The sequence below is a fragment of the Nannobrachium achirus genome (genome assembly GCF_963921795.1).
Source record: "Nannobrachium achirus genome assembly, chromosome: 5".
NCBI lineage: Eukaryota > Metazoa > Chordata > Actinopteri > Myctophiformes > Myctophidae > Nannobrachium > Nannobrachium achirus.
In genome coordinates, this window is record NC_137814.1 from 47556575 (window position 1) to 47580114 (window position 23540).

At 44.9% G+C, this 23540-nt stretch overlaps 1 protein-coding gene across 1 annotated transcript in view; it reads right to left on the reverse strand.

Annotated features, from left to right (window-relative positions):
- The window catches only part of LOC308285406 (ephrin type-B receptor 1-B-like), a gene marked incomplete at its 3' end in the record, with an annotated part of 349613 nt that overhangs the window by 22076 nt on the left and 303997 nt on the right, over positions 1-23540 (reverse strand). The window contains exons 12-13 of the mRNA XM_080726148.1: positions 21675-21922; positions 13278-13493 (exon numbers count right to left, since the gene is read on the reverse strand). Of these exons, the coding sequence (XP_080582274.1) occupies positions 13278-13493; positions 21675-21922 (464 nt within the window). The remainder of the gene's footprint in view (positions 1-13277; positions 13494-21674; positions 21923-23540) is intronic.

Below are 23540 nucleotides of genomic sequence, written 5' to 3' on the forward strand. Positions count from 1 at the left end.
CCGAGTGCCGCGCTGCGAGCTTGTAGATCTGCTATTTTTGAAAAATCGTGAAAATTAGAATGTTGACCCGATTCTATAAAGTGTCTTTTGAATCCTTCTAAGATTTTTGGAGAAAACCTATGTTTCTATGTCAGCAATCTGGCCAGCCATCGTCAAAGAAAAGGTCCTTCTCACTTAACTGGAGCTCAGTTAGTCTGTTCTTGAGAGAATACTATGTCAGTGGTGCTCAAACCTTTTCACGTGAAGGACCCCCAAAATGATATTTATTTGGCCACGGACCCCCATCTCATAATATCTAGTTCCAGGGACCACCCAGAAGCAAAATTTGAGTTCCAACCGTTCGCTTTGAAAATACATATATTCAAAGATTTGCACACATTTTCACGACTTTTTCAAAAATAGCAGATCTACAAGCTCGCAGCGCGGCACTCGGTGCCGCGCTGTGAGCTTGTATATCTGCTATTTTTCATTGGTTAAAGCATTCAATAATTGTAGGCCTAAATGGGTTAAGCGCAGAACTTCCATTGATTGCTATATTCCCGGGAAGATAACAGTGGTTAATGGGACCTTCGATTGGAGCGGCCCTGTCATTGAACTAACCCTTTACAAATTAACTTATGGTAATACTGTGCTGAGGTGCGTTTCATGTCGCTGGGCTGGACTGTGGCGTCTCTTAAAGATGCCCGAGTGTCCCTAGAAACTCAGATTTCGAGAATAACGATGATCCCCCAGGAAGCCAATGTGTTTTTCGAACGCATCCACATCTGCGGTGGGCTTTGAAAGGCACAGTGGGACATATCTCAGTATCGCTTTCAAAGTAGGAACGTCGCACCTCGCAGCGTTGAGTCGCCTCCTTCGTGCCTCTGATTGTGTCGCGACAGCATGACGCAGTGTTTATTTACCATGTTCTGTTTAATAGAAAATCACCCATCGGCCTAATGGTGAAACCAACCGGTCCCCGATGACTCCACCGGCATCCGCTGAGAGCCTCAAATTAAACCCAGCAAGTAGCCGGCTTTATTATCTTGCGTTTCTTTAAGCCTGTTCATGGCTTTAATATTAGACGGCGACCTTGGCTTCTATATAACCAGGTGACATTTTTATTCCATCCCCTTGAGATCCCCCCCCCCCCCCCCCCTCGAAGGATGTGGAAAATAGGCAATTACATCCACACACACACGAGCCCCTGCCTCATGCGAGCGCGACCTGGTGATGTATCCAACGGAGTCTTCTTCTCCCGCTTACCGTGGAGGGGTCTGGCTTTGCACACGTGAAGAGCAATCCCCCGCTGCCAACACCACCCTCCACCAACCCACGATACGTCTCATAAGGAACAGTATAGTTAATGTTAAACCCCCTGCCAACCCCCAATACATCTCATAAGGAACAGTAGTTCATGTTAAGCCCTCAGTAATGGAAATTGCATGTTTAGAGGCTGACCGATATATCCGTTTGGCCATTATCTGACCTCTTTTTAAAGACATCTGTATCTGCAATTATGCAGCTGATGTGTCTCACATTTTAAACCACTTTCAACCTGGCGACACCCTATTTTGTCTATGTTAACAGTGGGAATGAAAACATTTATACAGTGTGTTAAAAACTGTTTGAATGGCTCTGGAGTGGATAATTAAAATGAAGCTCAGCTCGTGTGTATTCATTGTTTGACGTTCGTTGCATAATTATAGTTCAATGTCCTTTTCATATATTGAAGTTTGTTGTTTTATTATTGTATCTGTATTCATGTGTGAGACATTAATCAGTGTTTCAAATTGATTAGAATTCTTTTCACTTTTGGACAAAATATCAGTCAAAACATCTAATAGGTGGTCTAGGATTCTCTGTTCTCGCCCCTCCCGTTTTTATGCGAAAGACCTACAATGCTGGCATAGGTCGATAGGTGGGACTTTCATTAATTTCAGTGCTGCCTTTGAGCCGTTGAGGCAGTGGAGGTACAGTCAGACTGCTGAATGGACATCTGCTGGCTGTCTATAGAGAAGGGACGGCCGGCATGGAGGCACGGTGGAGTGATGGCCAAGGTCAGTGAACCTTTCTGCCTTGAGTCCTCTCGCTGCAACCACTTAACCCATTTAGAACGGGTACACATTTTGTGTATCATTATTTTATGCTTTAACTATTGAAAAATAGCAGATATACAAGCTCGCAGCGCGGCACCGAGTGCCGCGCTGCGAGCTCGTAGATCTGCTATTTTTGAAAAGTCGTGAACATTAGAATTTTGACCCGATTCTATAAGTGTCTTTTGAATCCTTCTAATTCTAGGCCTAAATGGGTTAAACCACGTCTGGTTGAGCGGAGCGGAGTACCTCAGGGCTCTGTACTAGTGTTTTCTGTTATTGTGGGGCAGCGGTCAGCAACCTGCCATGTCAAAAGAGCCATTTTGGACCAAAAAAACTAAATCTGTCTGGAGACGCAAATATATATTGAGTCAACTCTGGCTATTAAGTGTATAATGGCCAATACAAATGTCTAAATACAAATACATGTTAATGAGCATTCATTAAATATAACTTCTCCCAGCAGATCAAACATACATATACGTATATGGGTACCAGGGGTCTCCATATATGGGTAACTGGTCCGATATACATCACTGGCCAGATGGCCAAGACATGGCGCGACCTCGCCCACTTGTCGCCCTGAGGCGTCTTACTATTAGTTATCCTCCAATGCACTGTATCCTCCCACGAATCCACCAAATAATAACTTTACACATTACACATTGCTCTCTGTCTCTCTCACACACACACGACACATAACTCAATGTATTAGATTTTTTGTGTGAAAAAACAACAGATATAAATCAATCGTCCAAAATGACTAGGCCTTGTCTAAATAAACAACACATACATCTTTTGAGTCGGCATTGTGAGAAAGAAATGCGCATGCTATCGTTATAAATGTACAGTCTGCCCGACAGCTGTCACCACTGTGTGTGTGTGTGTGTGTGTGTGTGTGTGTGTGTGTGTGTGTGTGCGTGCGTGCGTGCGTGCGTGCGTGCGTCCGTGCGTGCGTGCGTGCGTGCGTGCGTGCGTGTGTGTGTGTGAGTGAAATTAAATTATGAAGCGAGTTTTGCAACTTTAGAATGAACTTTTGGTCAACTGAGTGTGTTATACAACTTTAGTATTCTTGCCTTGTTTAGAAAAAACAGCCTTTGTATCGCTTGGTGAAATAAAATGCTTCAATAGTCTACCGGAAATTGTCATGACTCATTGACTCCATTTTCTGAAATAGGGATTTAGTTGTGAGAATGTATAGCATCTGTACCGACAAGTGTAACAACTGCTGACAGATTCCCATGATGTTGTGTTACATGATTCCTGTCAACAGAAGGGCCTTTAGTCGGGGGCGTTAGGGTTATTTCGTGCTAATCAGTCTAAAAGCGCCAAATCTTGCACAGATGTAGCCCAGGGCATGCTCTAATGATTTAGCTAGGGCTCCCGAGTCGGCGACCTTCGGGGTCGCCACAGTGGCCAAATCAAGTTGGGCTCCCATCGACTTTCTATACAGGAGGAAAATACCCAGAAAAAAATCTGCTTTAAGTAGGATGTGAGGGGTCTAACTAGGGGTTTGTCATGATGCCGAATCCATTGCAAGCATTTGTTTTGTACAAAAAAAGCTATAAATGGCCCCAGAAAACTCCCACAAAACTGTGAAAAATGATGACTCACCACTTTTCATCACTAAACCATTGTTTTCTGGAATGTTTTTTTGTGCTAAACAAATGCCGACTCGGGCGCCCTAGCTAAATCATTAGAGCATGCCCTGGGCTACATCTGGGCAAAATTTGGCGCTTTTAGACTGATTAGCACGAAATGACCATGTTATCTCCCTAACGCCCCCGACTACTTGGGATTGTGTTTAAGATGGTCAAAAGGAGAGTGCCCTCAATACCCTCATACTGTACCTGTCTAACTACTTCTCTAAAGTGAGTGAACACCAAAGGGACCAACCATCATCTGGTATCACCCAAATTTAGAACAAACATGGGGAAATATTCTCTGCTCTGCTGCCGAAATACGAAATGCCCAGACACCATCCATTAAAGGAAAACTGTCCTGGAAAAAATACTGTATCTATCCTCATCAGACAGATCTATCATCTATCTATCCACAAGGGGAGGTAAATGTAAATTCCCATCAAAAGGAAGTGTCATTTATTGCCTTTTTTTCCCTTCTTCTCCTTTGTACATGTTTGTATTTGTTGATGACATGTGTTATTGTGCTTATTATGCTATGTTGACGAATTTAAAACATAGGACCACAATAGAAACAAGTCGCCTGGACTTTTATTTTCTTCCAATCAATCACTCGATCAATTTGTTGTTTGTGTTAGAACTTAAAAGAGAGAAGCTCTGATTTCAACAATAAATTATGCTTTATCACAATAAAACACGAGTTTGTGGACAATGTGGTGATGTTGTTTACAGAGGACCAGTAGAGAGACAGTAGGCCTTTTAGATCCACTTCCAAATGCACTCCAACAGTCACAGATGGCACATCAATGCCCACCTCATACCGGCTCTGGCACCGCTGACAGCGGGTATAGAACATGCCAGAGAGCTCAGAGTGGCTGTATCCATTTTGATAAAGGGATGAGGGAAGGGTCATGTTTCTGTTGGGTTTTATTTTTTGATTTTTTTTTACGCCTCATATGCATATCGACCCTGTCGGGCAGAACACTCGTATCTCCATATTCTAACTTGTTGTGTTTTTTGGTAAATGAATGTCCTACTTGATTATACTACAGCTCACACAAAATCAGCAAAAGTAGCAGATACACAAGCTAGAAACTCGGCACGAAGCAACACGTTGTGAGCTTGTAGATCTGATACTTTTGAATCCTGAAAAGTATCAGTTTTGGACATTATGAGGTTTTCACCCGACAGAGGCGATGTGCACATTCATATTCATATCCTTGCGTACATGTGTTACTGTGTTGCATGCAAATTAGGTTTGAGGAAAACAAGTCCTCCCTCTGAATTAAGTCATCCTCAGAAAAACATCCTCTTTGGTTTTAGAAGAAACAGAGCGGAGGTTACACAGAAACCATGGCCAGGAGGGATGTTGTGGCATTGACCGCACAAGTTCAACCACTGATGAAATCATTAAAGGAGAGCTCTATTCTCTTTAATTGTGGACGTGAAATAGCCCTTGAAGGTCAATCTAGTCAACTGAAGCAATACAATCTTCATTGTGTACTACTAGTGATGGGGGAAATTGTGGTTCTTATCAATAGCTCTATATGTACCAGTATGCATTTTGTGTTAGGTTCACAATGGTGGGGGAGACGTGCTATAATTCACAGTCCAAAGTTTTGCTGAAAACCAAAATCCAAATGTGGTTTCTTGTAAGTAAGTTGGTTTACCTCCTTCACGTTCATTCTGTAGTCTACAGTCACATGCAGTTAAAACTCTGCCGGTAGTTCTCCCACCTCCTCTTTGATGATACAGTACATCACAGGGTGGTCGCATGAAACTCGGCTACAACAGCTCACTATAACGATATAGAGCAGTGGTTCTCAAACTTTGACATTTTAAAGGTCTCCCCTTAACTTTGACAGTGTACAAATGGAAATGGAAATCCACTTTGAGAAGCACTGTTGACCACAGTTAAGTAATACCAACTATTGGCATAGCAACGACCACTTTTGTTTTTTTACGTTGTGCCTTTAAGTTCATGTAGGTTCGGTCCATAGTAAAAAAAAACAACGTGAGCAGCTCCATTGAGGCCTAAGAACAGCCTCCATGCCCAATTTCCATCTGAACTAAAATGGACATTTTCTCTTTCTTGTTCACTTTGAGGTCCAGTCCTCTTAACTTTGGGCACATCGATATTTCATCACCACAAGGAGAACAGACGAGCCAAAAGGAGCCAGCACAAGAAAGAGAGAGAGAGAGAAGAAAGGGAGAAGAAAGGGAGAAGAAAGAGAGAGAGAGAGAGAGAGATGCAGATAGAAAACAGACAAATGACAGAAACAGCTCCTTGGAGCGGGTGCATGTGAGCGGCGGTGCGGAGCGGAGAGGATGTCAGACAGGTCACAGGGGTTTGACAGATGAGCGGTGTTACTGGCTCCCAGTGACCTCGCCGCTCAGCCCCTCTAAGCCTCAATGACACACTCACACGCACGCACGCACACACACACACACACACACACACACACACACTCACACACACACGCATACACACAAAGACAAACATCAACACACAACATGTGACACGCAAGTCAATATTCACCTTATCGTCAACTGAGACACAAACAGTAATTCTGCAACCATGAAAGCTCCTCTCACCGTGACACCCCCGTCCCACAAACACACACACACACACACACACACACACACACACACACACACACACACACACACACACACACACACACACACACACACACACACACACACACACACACACACACAGGCACATGCGCGCACACACATCAGACGAAGGCACAAAACCACTTATCCAAGACTTTATAGATGTGACGCGCAACACTCCCAACAACAACACCGACCACGTACACGCACGCGCACGCACGCACGCGCGCGCACACACACACACACACATCGATAACAAGTTTAACACCACTTATCCAAGCCACTATGGACTTGACACGCAACCCTCGCACCAACACATCACACACATGTACGCAGACACATGCGTGGGCACGCTCTCACACACACATACTAATGTACTGAAGCCACATCGGCACCACAAGTGCACAGTGCATTAAGCCTGACTGACCGCAAACAGACCTCTAGCCTTCACTTGCCAAACACACTCACCCGTGAACACCTCCAGAAAGAAAAGAAAAGGGACACACACACACACACACACACACACACACACACACACACACACACACACACACACACACACACACACACACACACACACACACACACACACACACACACACACACACACACACACACACGAGGAGCCATCACCCTGAACAATTTGATGCACCACTCAACACTCCCAACAGTGAAGTGTCTCGTGGGTTTCCTCCAGGGAGGAGCCTCGCAGATGGAACCAGAGGAACGCTTCTAGTGACAGAGCTATACTGCAGCTTGTTTCTTACATATCGTCGTTGTCGGGTGGAAACCTTGTATGTTCAAAACCGTTCGTTTTGTATTTATCATCGATAAAATGTACCAAACTAGTGAAAACAGCAGATCTACAAGCACACAACGCCTCGCGATGCGAGGCGTTGTGTGCTTGTAGATCGGCTGTTTTCACTAGTTTTGTGCGGCGGTCTTGTATGATGAAGCAGGGCAAAAGACGTACACATTTGAAACTTGGAGATACGAGGTTTCTGCCCGACAGTGACGATATAGCAGTCTATTCAATTCCATGGATATGAAAATTTATACAAAACATAGACACTATGTATACTAGGCCTACTGACAGTCTGGCTACCCACAGTGGTGGGAAAAGTACACAAATGTTTTACTTTATGTAGAAATACTAAAAGACCGTAAATAAATGTACTCAAGTAAAAGTACAAAAGTATTGGTATCAATATTGTACTTAAAGTACAAAAAGTATAAATACTCATTATACAGAATTTACGTTTTCAAAAATCTACAAGCTCTGTGAGCTTGTAAATCGGCTATTTTCAAATGGCCAAAATGTATAGGGCTGAAGTTTTTAATGTATGTTTTGTTATAATAATCCAAATCCACTAACTAGTAACTAAAGTTTTCAAATACATGCAGTGGAGTAAAAGTATAATATTTGAATCCGAGATGTAGTGGAGCAGAGGTAAAAGCATTGGAAATTGGAAATAGTCAAGTAAAGAACAAATACCTCAATATTGTACTTAAGTACAGTACTTAAGTAAACGTACTTAGTTGTTTACACCACTGGTAGTCTGGCTACCAACTGGTGTGGTACAGTGCCAGGGAGCAGCTGTATGCCTCTTATTACTGTAGGTCTGGTATAGAGTAGGCTCCGTTCAATTTTCAATATTGGCTCAATCACGTGAGAGATACCAGAGATACCAGAAAAACAAACATCCAACGTGAGGTGATAGACTGTCCCTACATTGTCTAGCCTTCCCAGTCTCTTGATGCAGTCCAGAGTCATGAGTTATGCTTACAATAACCCCCCCAACGGTATAAAAAGTCTCAAATCAGGAGGTGCACGTGCCAATATGTACAAACCACACGAAAATAGAAAGTCTCACAAGTCTCACAACATGGCCTGAAAATGGCCCAGATTTATTAGCACATGCCACCTCAGTGGGTCCGGGCCCATTCCAAACACTGTCCTGTGAGTCTAATTAATCATGACTTGAGCACGCCACCAACAGAGAGGGGAGGACAGCATCCTTCTGTCTCTAACCTCCACTACATGGCTTTCCGACGTGAACCCGCGTCCGAGGTTAACACAATTACCAGCATTTCCTCCGCAACCATACATCCAGCCTCGCACCGCGGGCAATGTAATTGGAGCATCTACAAATGGAAGGCAGGGAATACAACGGAGGAGGGAAAAAAAAGCAGGAGCAGAAGAGGAGGAGGAGAGAGGCGATTAATTCAGCAGGAGGAAAGGGTCGATGGCGGCGTAAATCACGGCGCGTCGGCGGAATTTAATTTCCCTGATTCTCCCGGCCTTGTCTGCCGTGCTGGCCTTGCCTGTTCTGATTGGCTGGCGTCCGCTCGTATACGGCGAGGAGGTCGGGGAGTGAAGGGCGCCACGCATGGTTTAATTATAGGACCACAAGCATGCCCAAGGACTCAAGACTCTCCCAAAGCCCTTGACCAAAACACAGATAGAACATCCTCAAGGAAGAGAAAAAAGAGAAGAGTTGTAAAGACAGCGAGACAGGTGAATTGGCAGACACTTAATTTCAGAAAGAACACTGTAATTGCATTACTTTACTATATGAATGATTGGAGACAGTGCTAAACTGGCATCATTGATGGATTCAACCTCAGTGAACACTAAGGCACACTGAGGAAAGAACACTGTTCTTTTGTTTTAGAAGGAGTGAGAGCTAAAATCCTTAATCTGCAGGTCTCTCAGTGAGAGACTGACACGAAGCCTAAAACCTCTGATGTTTTGAGAAATCTCCATCAGGAAAAAAAAGAAAAAAGAAAACCAACAAACAACACATCGTTAAAATAACCGAGCCATGTTGCCGTCCCCCGGGCGAAGAAAGAAAGCGCCGCCCCAAGTTCAGACTTCAAACGCTCACCTTTGCTATCGACCCTTCAGAAAATGCCCTCAAGGAGACTTTGTTTGCATTAAACAACATCAAAATGCAGAGTACAATCTATAATCCAATGCCCACCTTTAGCTCTCTCTCTGGTACAACAGCAAGCTCAGCGGCACCAGACAACAGAGGCAATGCTCCTCTTTGTTGCTCAATAAGACCCATTCAGCAGGGCTTAGCCACGGGGGTCAGGCAGACAAAAGCAAGCTGCTCCTGGGGGGCAATTAACTTCCAGCCCCCCCCAATGTCAGTTCACAGCCACTGCGGTGCCCCCTTGCACTTCCTGTTCACACCTGAGTTGCCATCGCCTGTCAATCAGTAATCCTGTGCGTGTGTGTGTGTGTGTGTGTGTGTGTGTGTGTGTGTGTGTGTGTGTATGTGTGCGTGCGCCAGGCACGTTCCCACATAGACATCAAAGGGGGCTTGAGCCCCTGCCCTTTTATCTGTCTGTAAAAAGTGCCCTCTCCAGACCATGCGTGCAGTTTTTACTATGGTGAAAGAAATGTCAAATGCCCTCTTTCCATGCCATACCTGAAGGCAGCATTCAAGAAAATTGCCTTGTCCAAACTCTCCTGAACTTGAATGCAGCATCTTACAGTATGTTGAAAGAATGTCCCTCTGTGTGTAGAAATATATGCTGTTACGTTACATCTATTGATTTGATTATGTTTAGTTCAGTGTGGTATCAATCACCGAAAATAGCCGACCTCCAAGCTCACAACGCGTCGTGAGCTTGGAGGTCTGCTATTTTCGATATTTCCACCAAAAGGCCCTTTTAGACATTTCAGCCCCTGCCTCTCTAACATTCTCTGCACGTCCCTGGTGTGCGTGCTCGTGTGCATCCGCGTGAGTAGTCTGAGTACGTGTGTGCATGCATGCGTGCATGCATGTGCACAAAATAATAATTATAATCCTCAAGCTACTACCTGAGTTAACCTGAGCCGAGATGGGAGAGTTGCTGTGTGCTGAAAGTATACTTTTTTCTCTCCCGTCCGCCTATATTTAGATGAAGGCAAATTATTTTCAGAGTTCTCTTTTCATACTGTACTGTACCTGTGAAGCCGGAAGACTCGCGAGCGCTTTTATCCCTCGCTTTTGATCACAAAGTTCTGTTTACGTCGAAATGACTAAACAAACATTCCTGCCCGGTATTAAAATAGACTCTTTTTCGCGGTAGCATGCTGAGTAACTTCATACATAATCCTTGCATAAGTAGTTCACAGGAACTTACACAACAACGAGTAAACGTATCAATACTTTTAACTCTGTTATAAGTAAAAGTCAGGTATTGAAAATGGACTTGATTAAAAGTACGAAGAAATGTCCCAATTCACAATTTCTCAGAAGCTTGTAGATTGGTTATTCACAAATGGACGAAGTATACATTAAATAGAGCAGAAGTGGTTATTTTCGTTCTGTAATAGTAATCTATAAAGTAACTTGCAACTAAAGTTTTCAAATAATTGTAGTGGAGTAAAAGTACAATAAATATCTCTGCAATGTAGGGGAGTAGAAGAAAAGGTATTGAAAATAGGAAATACTCCAGTTAAGTAAAAACAATATCTAAAAAAATTCCAGTACTTGAGTACAAGTACAGTACTTACTACAACCAAAACAACACCATCACATGGTTTCACAAAGCAAACCAGCTGAACTAGTCAAAGTGTACGTTTGTACAGCACCTTGTTCTCTCTTCAAGCTGTCACCGACAACACTAATGATTCATTGTCAGTAAACGCAGCTAATTTGCACCCTAATCTCAAAGCAGAAGCAATGAGGTGTCGATAGATCCAGGTACTCACACACACACACACACACACACACACACACACACACACACACACACACACACACACACACACACACACACACACACACACACACACACACACACACACACACACACACACAAGCATGTGGACGCGTGCACACACATACCCTAGAAAAGCCACGTTTAACAGAGACTGATTAATTCTGACCCACTCTCTCTCACACACACACACACACACACACACACACACACACACACACACACACACACACACACACACACACACACACACACACACACACACACACACACACACACACACACACACACACACACACATACCCACGTACCCACGTACCCACACTCACTCAGGGGCGAGCGGGGGAACCCTAATGACCTGTGACGTGTGTGTTTGCGAGGGTGTGAGTGTGTTGTGAATTAAGGAGTGGAGAAAGAGAGAGAGAGAGAGAGGTGGAAGATGAACTAACGACGGCTGCTAATAATTACAGATCTGCGGCGTGGAGGAGATAATGAGGAGAGCCAAAGCCTCCCAAGATAACCCAGTAATAATGAATGAGGAGGGGTGGGAGTGGAGGTGGGAGAGAAGGTGGGAGAAAAGAGGGAAGGGAAGAGGTAGGGTGGTGGGCACGGGGCGGGAGGGAGGGAGGGAGGGAGGGAGGGAGGGCTGTCAGTTTGAGTGGCCGCCGTGCCCTTTGGTTCCTCTGCTCTGCAGGCATGCCGACGAGAGCGGGGCCTTCCCAGTGGAGGCTCGTCTCCACACTAATGAAGATGTGACGGGCCTCACGTCCGTGACTTGCAGAGTAAAGGAGAGAGGCAGGAGGACGAAGAGGTGGAGGAGGAAGAAGAGTAGCAGCTCCTGATGAAAAGCAACGGCGGCTGCCAAAGAAGGAACTTAGTCAGGCCTGGTCCACGCCATGCCTCGAGCACAGCCGGACAACTTCTTCTCCTTAAGCTTCGTTTATTAGGCGACTCCATCGTGTGTGGAGTGTGGTGTCACTTGCCGACAAGAACTGATTGATGTTAACCTTTATTTGCGAGCTGGCTGGCAGGATGGTAAACTGGAAGATGAATCGTTACTTTTTGAAAATGAATTAAACCCTTCGTTCCATTGGGAATAGGTTTATCTTGCCAATTAACGATGGGCTACCCTGGTCGACTTCAGTGCAATTATATGGCTGAATTTATGCTTGTGATAAAATGCAGAGTGAAGCTCGCCTCTAACGTAGCTCTAAAATAATATACTGTATACTTATGGAGGCAACAGGGTAGGAAAAAGGGGCCTAATTCAACACTTTACTGCCACCATTGAGTAGACAAATTGCAAAATCAAACCCAATGAGTGCATTCCACAGCCCTGTCTCTGTTCACTTACTTGATCGACCATTGCTCGGTTTTGATTTAAGAACTCACCCCGTAGAATATTAAATGCCTGCACATCGTTAACTGTGGGATAATGGAGGAGCATATTGTCACTGTCGAGCCTCCATATTACATCTTTTAGTTTTTCCTTTTCATAACTGGAAGCCCTAATTTCTATATACTTATATATATATATATTGACACTACAATATACAGTACTTAGGATATCGACACGTGGCTGGCTGTAGTGATTATCGGCATGCATGTTTCCCAGTGAGTTAGTTACCCACGTTCACTCTTCAAAGGTTCGAAAGGTTTGCAAGACCTTACAAAACCTTACAGTCCATACCAGATGAAATTAAAACGGGTGTGTCGCACTGTGGACCCACGGTCACCACGCCATCAGGAAAACACCAGATCAGGAAAAAAGATACATTACACCTGTATAATTATGTCAGTGGTTCCCAAACGTTTTAGCTCAAGACCCAATAGAGAGATTAGATGTTTGACCGGAACCCAAACTAGTGAAAATAGCAGATCTACATGCCTGTAGATCGGCTATTTTCACTACGTCTTAATTATTATTATACATTTTTATTCATGGGATTCCTTAGATGCGTTTGTTTTTTGCTTTTTGTGTTTGAAAATGTATAACAAATCTGTAAAAAAATTATCTTAATGAAAAATGGGAAAATCTATTGAAATACCTTTCTTTTGTTTTGTAGGAAAAGAAAGGGGATTTTTTTACTCGAGTCGTGGTCCATAAATGGGTCACATATGGGCAGACCGTTTGGGAAACAAGAGGTACCCGTGAACAGATCAGCACTTGAGCGGAGAAAAAGCAACGACCTTTTCCACACAGTCACAGTAACGGTCGTGGACTCACCAGAGAGCTGGTGTAGCTGGGGTCTGAGGAGTCGTCCTGGAGGTACCGCGACAGCCCGAAGTCGGACACCTTGCACACCAGGTTGCTGTTGACCAGGATGTTGCGCGCCGCCAGGTCGCGGTGCACGTAGTTCATCTCCGAGAGGTACTTCATCCCCGCCGAGATGCCGCGCATCATCCCCACCAGCTGGATCACCGTGAACTGCCCGTCGTTTTGCTGGAGGGAAAAGAAAACAACGGCGGAAACAAATTATCACGGCTGTCGGGTGAAAACCCTTTATGTCCAAAACCGTTCGTTTTGTATTTACTGGGACTGACAGGAAATGGGGGAGAGAGATGGGGAGTTACATGCGGCAAAGGTCGTCCAGATCGGGAATTGAACCGGTGATGCTGGTGATGCTGCAAGGCATCCATGCCTATGTGGCAATGCCTAAGTGGTATGCACCTGGACCAGTAGGCCAGCGGGCGCCTCGTATTTATCATTTTAAAGATGAACTGCAAGGCGTTGTGTGCTTGTAGATCGGCTATTTTCACTAGTTTTGTGTGATAGTCTTGTGTGATGAAGCAGTGCTTTACTATACGATAAAATTTAGTATAATTTCAAACTTGGAGATACAAGGTTTCTGCCCGACCCTGACGTTATAATGGTTAGTTTAGATGTCACCCTTGGCGTCGTTATGCTGCAGCGAGAATAGATCGGAGAGAGGTTTTCTGCGAAATGCCAGCCTAATGTTTGCAGCTTTTAAAGTTAATTACACCAAACCAATTTGTGGCGCTTTGCTCAGTTGAGTCACCGAAGACATTGTTGACCATTTTACAAACAAACCTCGCTTCGGTCTGTAATTAAACTAACCACACTCTCTAATATGTGAATCTGGTTCTCTCTCTGTTCAGTACTGGGAACATGACGTGCGGTGCGTGACGTCATAGATATTTGTTTTCTCCATTTATCGGAACTGTCAGATGGACAAAAACCCCAGACGTTACCCAGCTTTGGAGTCACAGCTGCATATCCGCTGGGAACACGCTCCAGGCAGGATTAGAAACAGCCTTGCGGGGCATTCTTGTCACCACAGGCAGGACGTATGGGCACACTTAAGGGGACATGTTGTCCCAACTAGCATGTAAACACACACACATACTGTATGTGCACGCACGCATGCACACTCACACAGTCTGAGTCAGGGACGTGCAGAGAATGTTAGAGAGGCAGGGGCTGAAATTTCTAAAAGGGCCTTTTGGTGGAAATATTGAAAATAGCCGACCTCCAAGATTGGAGGTCGGCTATTTTCGGTGCTTGACACCACACTGAACTAAGCGTAATCAAGTCAATACAATGTGGCGTAACGGCATACTACACAGAGAGGGCAATTCTTTCAACATAAGATGCTGCATTCAAGTTCAGGAGAGTTTGGACGAGTATGGCATGGAAAGAGGACATTTGCATTTCTTTCACCATAGTAAAAACTGCATTTGTGGTCTGGAGAGGGCAATTTGTACAGACTGATAAAATGGCAGGGGCTCAAGCCCCCTTTGATGTCTATGTGTGCGTGTGCCTGGTCTGACTACTACCTCCTCCTTTCCAAATCAAGTGGTTTATTTCAGTTCATATCTGAGTCTGCAGCACCCCTGTGTCCGTCCGCCTCCAGTCATGTCTTGTTTACACTTTTCCATCAAGCAATTGACACGCTTGTCTTTTGGCATAAGTATTGTTTTAGATAAGCAAATTGGATTCCTCACAGCCTATGTCTGTCTCCTTTAGGACAGGGTAGCCCAACGTTTTAGCTTGAGACAAAAAAACTAAATGTGATATCTCCTCAGGACGCACACTAGTGAAAAGAACAAACCACAGTTTTAGTCAATGGTAGAAAGTATTCAAGTACGTTTACTCAAGCACTGTAAATTTAAGGCCCTTTTTACTTGTATTTGTACTTTTACTAAAGTACATCTTGAGTACATGACTTTTACTTGTAACCGAGTATTTCTATATCAGTATCATTACTTTTACTTAAGTACACAATGTCAGTACTCTGTCCACCATTGGTTTTAGTATTCTGCGGCAAGTGGTTGCAAGTTGCAAATTGTTGCCAACCTTTGTTCTGGTTCTGGACTGGGCTTAAGTGGATTCTAGCTCTCCACGCATGAGAAAATGAAGACCCTACTGAACGCAATCAGTTGCACGCTGGTGCTGCATTCTGAAAACCGCCGATCTAAAAGCTCAAGGACGCGACTCGCCCTGGCGCGTCGCGAACTTGCAGATCGCCTATTTCCGGGCCGTTGCGACACGACGCACAAAACAAGTACAAGTCAGGCATAAGAACACGCTCTGAACCCCCGACACACACTAACAAATGAGAGGGAAGGGGGAGATCGATGGGAACACAAGTAGGATGTGGCGGCAAGCAAAGCCCGCTTCAAAGGGGTCCCTTTAAAGCGTCCCTAGATCAAAGTGGAGCAGAACACCGATCCGTGAGATTGAGGCAGAGGCAGGGGGGATAAATAAAGAAATAAATAAAAGACGGGTGGAATATTGATTCGACTGCATGTCCATTCATTCCTGACTACAAAAGAGAGAGAGAGAGGAGTCCAATAACAGCTCTGGGCGTTTAACTCTCAAATACCTGGAACGCGCCCGAGTCGCGTTAGATTTTAACCACTTTAACCATTATTTTATGCTTTAACTTTAGAAAAATAGCAGATATACAAGCTCGCAGCGCGGCACCGAGTGCCGCGCTGCTAGCTTGTAGATCTGCTATTTTTGAAAAATCATGAAAATGTGTGCAAGTCTTTGAATATCTTTGACCCGATCTTTGACCCGACTTCTAAATCCTGCTTCTAAATCATGCTGTTCTCAAACCTTTTCATGTCAAGGACCCCCAAAATTACAGGTATTTGGCCACGGACCCCCATCTCAAAATATGTTGTTCCAGGGACCACCCAGAAGCAAATATTTGAGTTACAAATGTTTGCTTTTAAATAGATATATTCAAAGACTAGCAAAAAAATCTTGATTTTTCAAAAATAGCAGATCTACCAGCTTGTATACCTGCTATTTTTCAAAAGTTAAAGCAGTCAATAATCCTTGGCCTAAATGCGTTAATGGAGAAATTAAAAAAAGGGAGAGTTGGCTTAACCACTGCGGAGGCTCTTCCCCCGGTTTGGGAGTGAAGGAACCACGGTTGGGGAGTGACACGTGTTATTTGAAGAATAACACGGTAATGGACGCAGTAACACCATTAGTGATTAGAGGCAACACAAGGCATAACACATACATATCGTTGACGTCGGGCAGAAACCTCATACTGTATCTCCCATATCTTTTTTCTTTTGTAAATTAATGCCCTGCTTCAACCTACAAGCGCTTCGCACAAAAGTAGTGAAACGATTTCAATAAAAAGGGAACTCTTTTTACCTTACAAGGTTTCCACCCAACAGCAACGATATGATAGTATGAGTACATGTAGCGGCTTCCGGTGTGAGGGCAGCTACCTGATGCATTTGTCACTAACTACTTCTCTGAGCTCTACGCAGATGCTAATGAAATATACCGTTGGTGCTCAGATAGTCTTGTGTAGCCAGACAACTATTCCACAATCTCCGAAAGCTATATAGAGTCTGGATCTACACCTAACGGAAGCTGGCATTTCTGTTCAATATATTTTAAAATATAATTTCTGATAAGCAGCAATATATATATATGCTTAGATGATTATTATTTATATTAGGACAAATGTGCGCGACTCATGCCGGATGCTCATGATCAGAGCTTCTGTTGCCCCAGACTGTATGACGGGAGCATTTGCAAATTGTGGGAGGCAACAGTCTGGCTACGCGAGACTAGTGCTCAGATAGCAGTACTGTGAGACCTCCACAGGACGTGGCGTGTGTGTGTGTGTGTGTGTGTGTGTGTGTGTGTGTGTGTGTGTGTGTGTGTGTGTGTGTGTGTGTGTGTGTGTGTGTGCGTGCGTGCGTGCGTGCGTGCGTGCGTGCGTGCGTGCGTGCGTGCGTGTGTGTGTGTGCGTGTTGTGTGTGCGTGCGTGCGTGCGTGCGTGCGTGCGTGCTTGCGTGTTGTGTGTGCGTGCGTGCGTGCGTGCGTGCGTGCGTGCGTGCGTGCGTGCGTGCGTGTTGTGTGTGCGTGCCGCTCGGCACAACACCAAAGTGTCGAGAAGGCAGTTGGCCCAGACGCTTTTTTGGGCTTGTTGCTAGGCAACCACAATAAATGGGGGGGGGGGGGCTTTGTGGAGAGTAGGTCATGAATAACAAGGCGCTACATGCTCTCCATGTATTCCTTTATTTAAAGGTTAAACACGTCACGGTCACAGTGGAACCTGCGTTCAGACATAAACAATAACCTGACATATAGGGCTGTACTACACTGTATATACACTTCACACCAACAAAGGAGTCATTTGGAGGAGCAAGGACTGAACAGGCAGGTTTTCAAAAGAGAAATAAAAAGGAAATCGGAAGCTATTGTAGTTACTGTATCTGGAAATTGGACTAACTTTTTTCTGGGTGTTTCGGTCTAAAAACGCTAACATTTAACTTCACTATGCCTAAACCTAAGCCTATCCCTAACCCCACAAACACTATGCCTAACCCTAACCTTAACCTCCCAGAAATGCAGTAGGAGCGAGATCATTTAGCGACCTACAACCGGGTCGCGACGTGGTCGGTAGTTTTCAGCGACCGGGTCGCTAAATCGAGCGACCGGGTCGCTAAATCACCGACCGCGCCGCTAAATCGACCGACCCGGTCGCTAAATCTACCGACCTGCCTGCAGTTTTAGGTCGGTAGATTTAGCGACCCGGTCGGAAGATTTTGCGCCCCAGTCGGTCGATTTAGCGACCCGGTCGCTCGCTTTAGCGACGCGGTCGGTGATTTAGCGACGCCGTCGGTGATTTAGCGACCCGGTCGGGAGGTTGCGTGGCAGGTTAGCCTAACTGAGGTAACGGTCGGGAGGTTGCGTGGCAGGTTAGCCTAACTGAGGTAAGGTTACTGAGGTTAGGTTTAGGGTTAGGGTTAGGGTTAGGGTTAGTAGGTCGGTGGAAGCGACCACCGGTCGGTGGATTTACCTACCCGGTCGCTGGATTAGCGTCCCAGTCGGTGGAATTAGCGTCCCGGTCGATGGAATTAGCGTCCCAGTCGGTCGATTTAGCGACCCGGTCGCTCGCTTTAGTGCCGCGGTCGGTGATTTAGGGACCCGGTCGCTCCATTTAGCGACCCGGTCGCTCGCTTTAGTGCCGCGGTCGGTGATTTAGCGACCCGGTCGCTCCATTTAGCGACCCGGTCGCTCGATTTTGCGACCCGGTCGCTGAAAACTACCGACCACGTCGCGACCCGGTTGTAGGTCGCTAAATGATCTCGCCCTCTCTCCAGAAATGGTCAACTCAAAACCCTGTCCGTCTGATAGAAAGACCTGGGAAAGAGTGAGACCTGTCTGGAAATAGGCAGGTTTGAGGTTCCCCCATGAAAGGCATTGATTGATGAACATACGACATGTCATCACTAATATCCACCGCATTTACACTTTGAAGCTGGCATCCCTATGTTGGGCATGGCATTATAGGCGAAAAGGTTTCACAAGCTCCCACGTTGTGAGCCTGTGGATCAGCTGTGTTTGCTATAGTATATAGCAGGGGTCTTCAACAGGGGGTCCAGGACCCCTAGGGGGTCCACAGAGTTACTACAGGGGGGCCGCCAAAATCTTTGTGTGATAAGATGATTATTTTAAATGAACAACTTGAACCCTCGCATCCCTATTCTGAGGAGAACTTTAGCCAAAAATAGCAGATATACAAGCTCTCAACGCCTTGCAGCGCGAGGCGTTGAGAGCTTGTAGATCACATATTTTTGGCAAATAGGTCTGGTTAAGTGGTTAAATGTCTGAAAAAACACATTAACTCAAATCCAACATAGACTGATGACAGTGCTGTCAAACAAGTCTATGTCTATGAATCCATCTATGAAATCCGTGAAAATCTGCTACACAATTTTATACAATATGTAGTGAGGGTCCCTACGTTAACTCCCTCTCAGCTAAGGGGTCCTTGGCCTGAAAACATTTGAAGACCCCTGGTATATAGAGTTTGAGCTGTTAAACACACCTGCATGCATCGCCACTTCACCGGAAGCCCTTTCCACGCGCGAGAGCTTTTAAACCATAAATAAATAACACAACTCATGGGAAATCAACAACTGCTAAATTGAGTTCTTGTTGCATTTCCCCACACTTCACTTCTGCTTGACTTCTCCTTTCTGTGGAACCAGAGCAGAGGGGCTCTTTCACCACAGCTCAACTAGTTTGAACTCTGGGCTGAGAGGGTCCGACCTCTGACGCCCGGCACTCAGCTCAACGCATCGCTGCGCCTGCCACTAAGAGCCAGTGTCAAGCGTCCGAACTGGTCAACTAAGCTGCCGATAAACATTAACATTACCGCCCTTCAAAGTACGAAGAGGCCACTGTCTGTAAATTGAAATATTTAACAGATTTAACTCATTCTCTGCCTTTACAAAATGGCTGCCAAGTACCAGGATGCCAATTTCTTTTTTTTTTATAGTGCACGGATCATGCACGCCCATGCCTAGATCATGCACCATGTGTGTGCACGCTGTTCACAGCTTTCAAACAAAAAAATCAGCTTGGAAAATCCGTTCAGGCATTCATGAGATAGAAGCCATTATGTTTTCTTCAAATGTAAAGAAACATGTCTGCCATGTTTGAAAGATGTGGTTGGTATGGGGGTTAAACATACAATTTCGCGATTGCGATCATGCCTACTACATGTTTGGATTTTCAAAATGGCTGCCAACTTGGGTAACTCGGGCCCCGGCGGCAGTGGCGAAACTAGCCCCTGGTGTGCCCCGATGCGAGATTTTCACCAAGTGCCCCTCAACAACAACAACAACACCCCCCCCCCCCCCCCCCCCCCCCGCGCCGACTAAATTCCACAGTGCAAATGCAGACAGCGCGAAAGCGGGACACTAGGCTCCAACAGAAGACTTCTACACACTACTACACTAGCCATCTAATTCATGACAATATGTAGCCCAAAAGTAGTGTCTCACTGTCTCCATCTCTCTCTGGTGCTAATGAACTTCCCTATGGCACTCCAATACAACAACACTACAAACATCATCACGCCGTTTTTTTTCTTTTCAAAACAGCATTATAAATATCACCCATTAAGACAACTAGGCCTACATTAATGACAGCACACAGTTTAATTGACAGCGATGCATCACTGCAAACCAGCATTATTTATATTAATTACTTAACTCACCTGCTAAAGTAAGGAGGATGACGAGTCAACAACAACAATATCAGTTGGGCACGTTTTGTTCCATATTCCACATTGTCTTGGTTTTAGAGAGCATGGCAAATATTAACTGTTGCAAAGTCTTCTTGTGTTGAAACTTTATAGACCTATTCCATAATGCCCGAGTGTTGTTTTTACTCAGAAGAAGTCAGAACGTCTCTTCAGCCTGTGTTCCGTCAGCAGCACTAAGGGGCCCTGTCATAGCTTCCTGTCATACCAGTGGACATTTCAAAACAAGAGTCAATGTATTGGATATTTGTAATGTGATCATTCAACACATGTTTTATTTTGAAATGGTAGCAGCCTACTACAGGAAATAGAAGCCGCAGATCAGGACAGAACAGGGTCTCCGTCTGTATACATTGTTATTATTAGATTCTTTTTTCTTTTCTCCTCCGACCTGCGTGTGGCGTGTGCCCCTGGACGTCATGGGCCCCAATGCGCATGCGTAGGCTGCGACCCCCTAGTTACGCCACTGCCCGGCGGCCTCTAACAACGGTAATAACTCGGGAAACTCGGGCAGCAAATGAGTTAACATGATCACAAAAGGGCGCTCGGGTGGCATAGTGGTGAAGTAGCTACTGGGGGAAACTGGGGTTTCGAAACCACCGTTGAGCGTTCTTTGTCGAGTGTCTATACAAACACAATTGGCCCGCTCTCAGGTGTTGCATGCTGAAAATAGCAGATCTACAAGCTCACAACGCGTCGCAGTGAGCTTGTAGATCGGCTATTTTCAGCACGCAATCAAGTCTAAAATCAGTCACGATGCCATCAAGGCCTGCCAAAATACATTTCAGTTGACTAAATCAACTGTAGATTCAGTCGACTAAAGTCTTATGATATTTAGTCAACAAAAATTCGACTAAAACTAAAACTTTTCAGGTGACTAAATTATGACTAAAACTAAATGACATTTTATTCAAAAGACCATGACTAAAACTAAATCAAAATTTGCTGTCAAAAACAACACCGGTGGAGAGGAAACAATTAGCATAATGACTAAATTGGAGAGACAATTTCAAGGATACAAAGAAAACAACAGAAAAAGACATTCAACACCATGACAAAACAAAGCCCACCCTTAGGAAGGAGTCCAGGGCGCCGTTCTCCATGAACTCCGTGACGATCATGACGGGCCGGCTCTTGGTGACCACGCCCTCCAGGCGGATGATGTTGGGGTGGTCGAACTGGCCCATGATGGACGCCTCCGACAGGAAGTCCCGCCTCTGCTTGTCCACGTAGCCCGCCTTGAGGGTCTTGATGGCCACGTAGATCTCCCTCTTCCCGGGCAGCTTCAGGCGGCCCTTGTACACCTCCCCAAACTCACCTGAGAGCAAGGGGAAAGATCCAGAGAGAGAGAGAGAGAGTTGTACAATGTGGAGGAGAAAAAAGGAAACGATTAAAACCCATTTAGGCCTAGAATTATTGAATGTTTTAACCAGTGGAAAAATAGCAGATATACAAGCTCACAGCACGGCACCGAGTGCCGCGCTGCGAGCTTGTAGATCTGCTATTTTTGGAAAAAGTCGTGAAAATGTGTGCAAATATTTGAAAATATGTATTTTCAAAGCGAACGTTTGTAAACCAAATTTTGCTTCTGGGTGGTCCCTGGAACTAGATATTTTGAGATGCGGGTCCGTGGCCAAATGCATATCATTTTGGGGGTCCTTCATATGAAAAGGTTTGAGAACCACTGACTGATAGTAGTCTCTCAAGAACAGACTAACTGAGCTCCAGTTAAGTGAAAAGGACCTTTTCTTTGACGATGGCTGGCCAGATTGCTGACATAGAAACATGGGGTTTTCCAAAAAATCTTAGAAGGATTCAAAAGACACTTACAGAATCGGGTCAAAATTCTAATTTTCACGATTTAAAAAAAATAGCAGATCTACAAGCTTGCAGCGCGGCACTCGGTGCCGCGCTGTGAGCTTGTATATCTGCTATTTTTCAATAGTTAAAGCATAAAATAACGATACACAATAATGTGTACCCGTACTAAATGGGTTTAAGAGATTAAGGAGGGTTCATTAGATCCAATTCCGTTCATCTATCAGGCTAATTTGTATTCTCGGTCCTCAGGCGGAAGCATCACTCCACACGGGTCTCAACGTGACGTACATCTGGCGCGCTAAGTGTTGTCCAACGTTGCCTTATCATAATAACGCTGCTTCAGGAACATTACGAGCAGCGGGGCTCCGCTGACTCACAGCAGTCATCCATCTTTTTAGGAAAGTCTGCCAAGTTCATCCATATTCCCCCAATCAAAAGGATAACAAGCTACACAAGCGCTAGTATCCGGTAAATAATATGTGAAATAAATGGCGTTTCATTAATCTTCGCCGGCTCCGGCGTCCCGCGGAGATAGCATACAGTGAAATAAACAAAAGTAGGAACACTGTTATTAGCCCCCCCACCCCTACTGCATCCATTCCAACCCCCCACCCCATCTCTTGTCACTTCCTCCCGCCTGGCTTGCTGAGTGAGCTGGTCTGTACAGGAGCTATTCCAGGCCTGCATGCAGGCTCATTACCTGGGAGTATTTCAGTCTCTGTAAAAACCAACACATATCAGTGTGTCCTCCGCTGCTGTCAACAAGGTGTGTCCTGCCCTGTTGCCAAAAGAAAGGACGCTCTGCGCACGCACACACGCGCATGCACGCACACGCTGCTCCAGCAGGCAATACAGTACTAAGCTATCAGTGGTGTAAAGTAACTAAGTACACGTACTTAAATACTGTACTTAAGTACAACAGTTTTGAGGTTCTTTTACTTCATTGGAGTATTTCCAATTGTTAGTACTTTTACTTCTACTCCACTACACCTCAGTTTAAGAATTGAACTTTTACTCCACTACAATATGAAAGCTTTAGTTACTAGTTACTTTGTATGTGTATATATATATATATATATATATATATATATATATATATATATATATATATACAC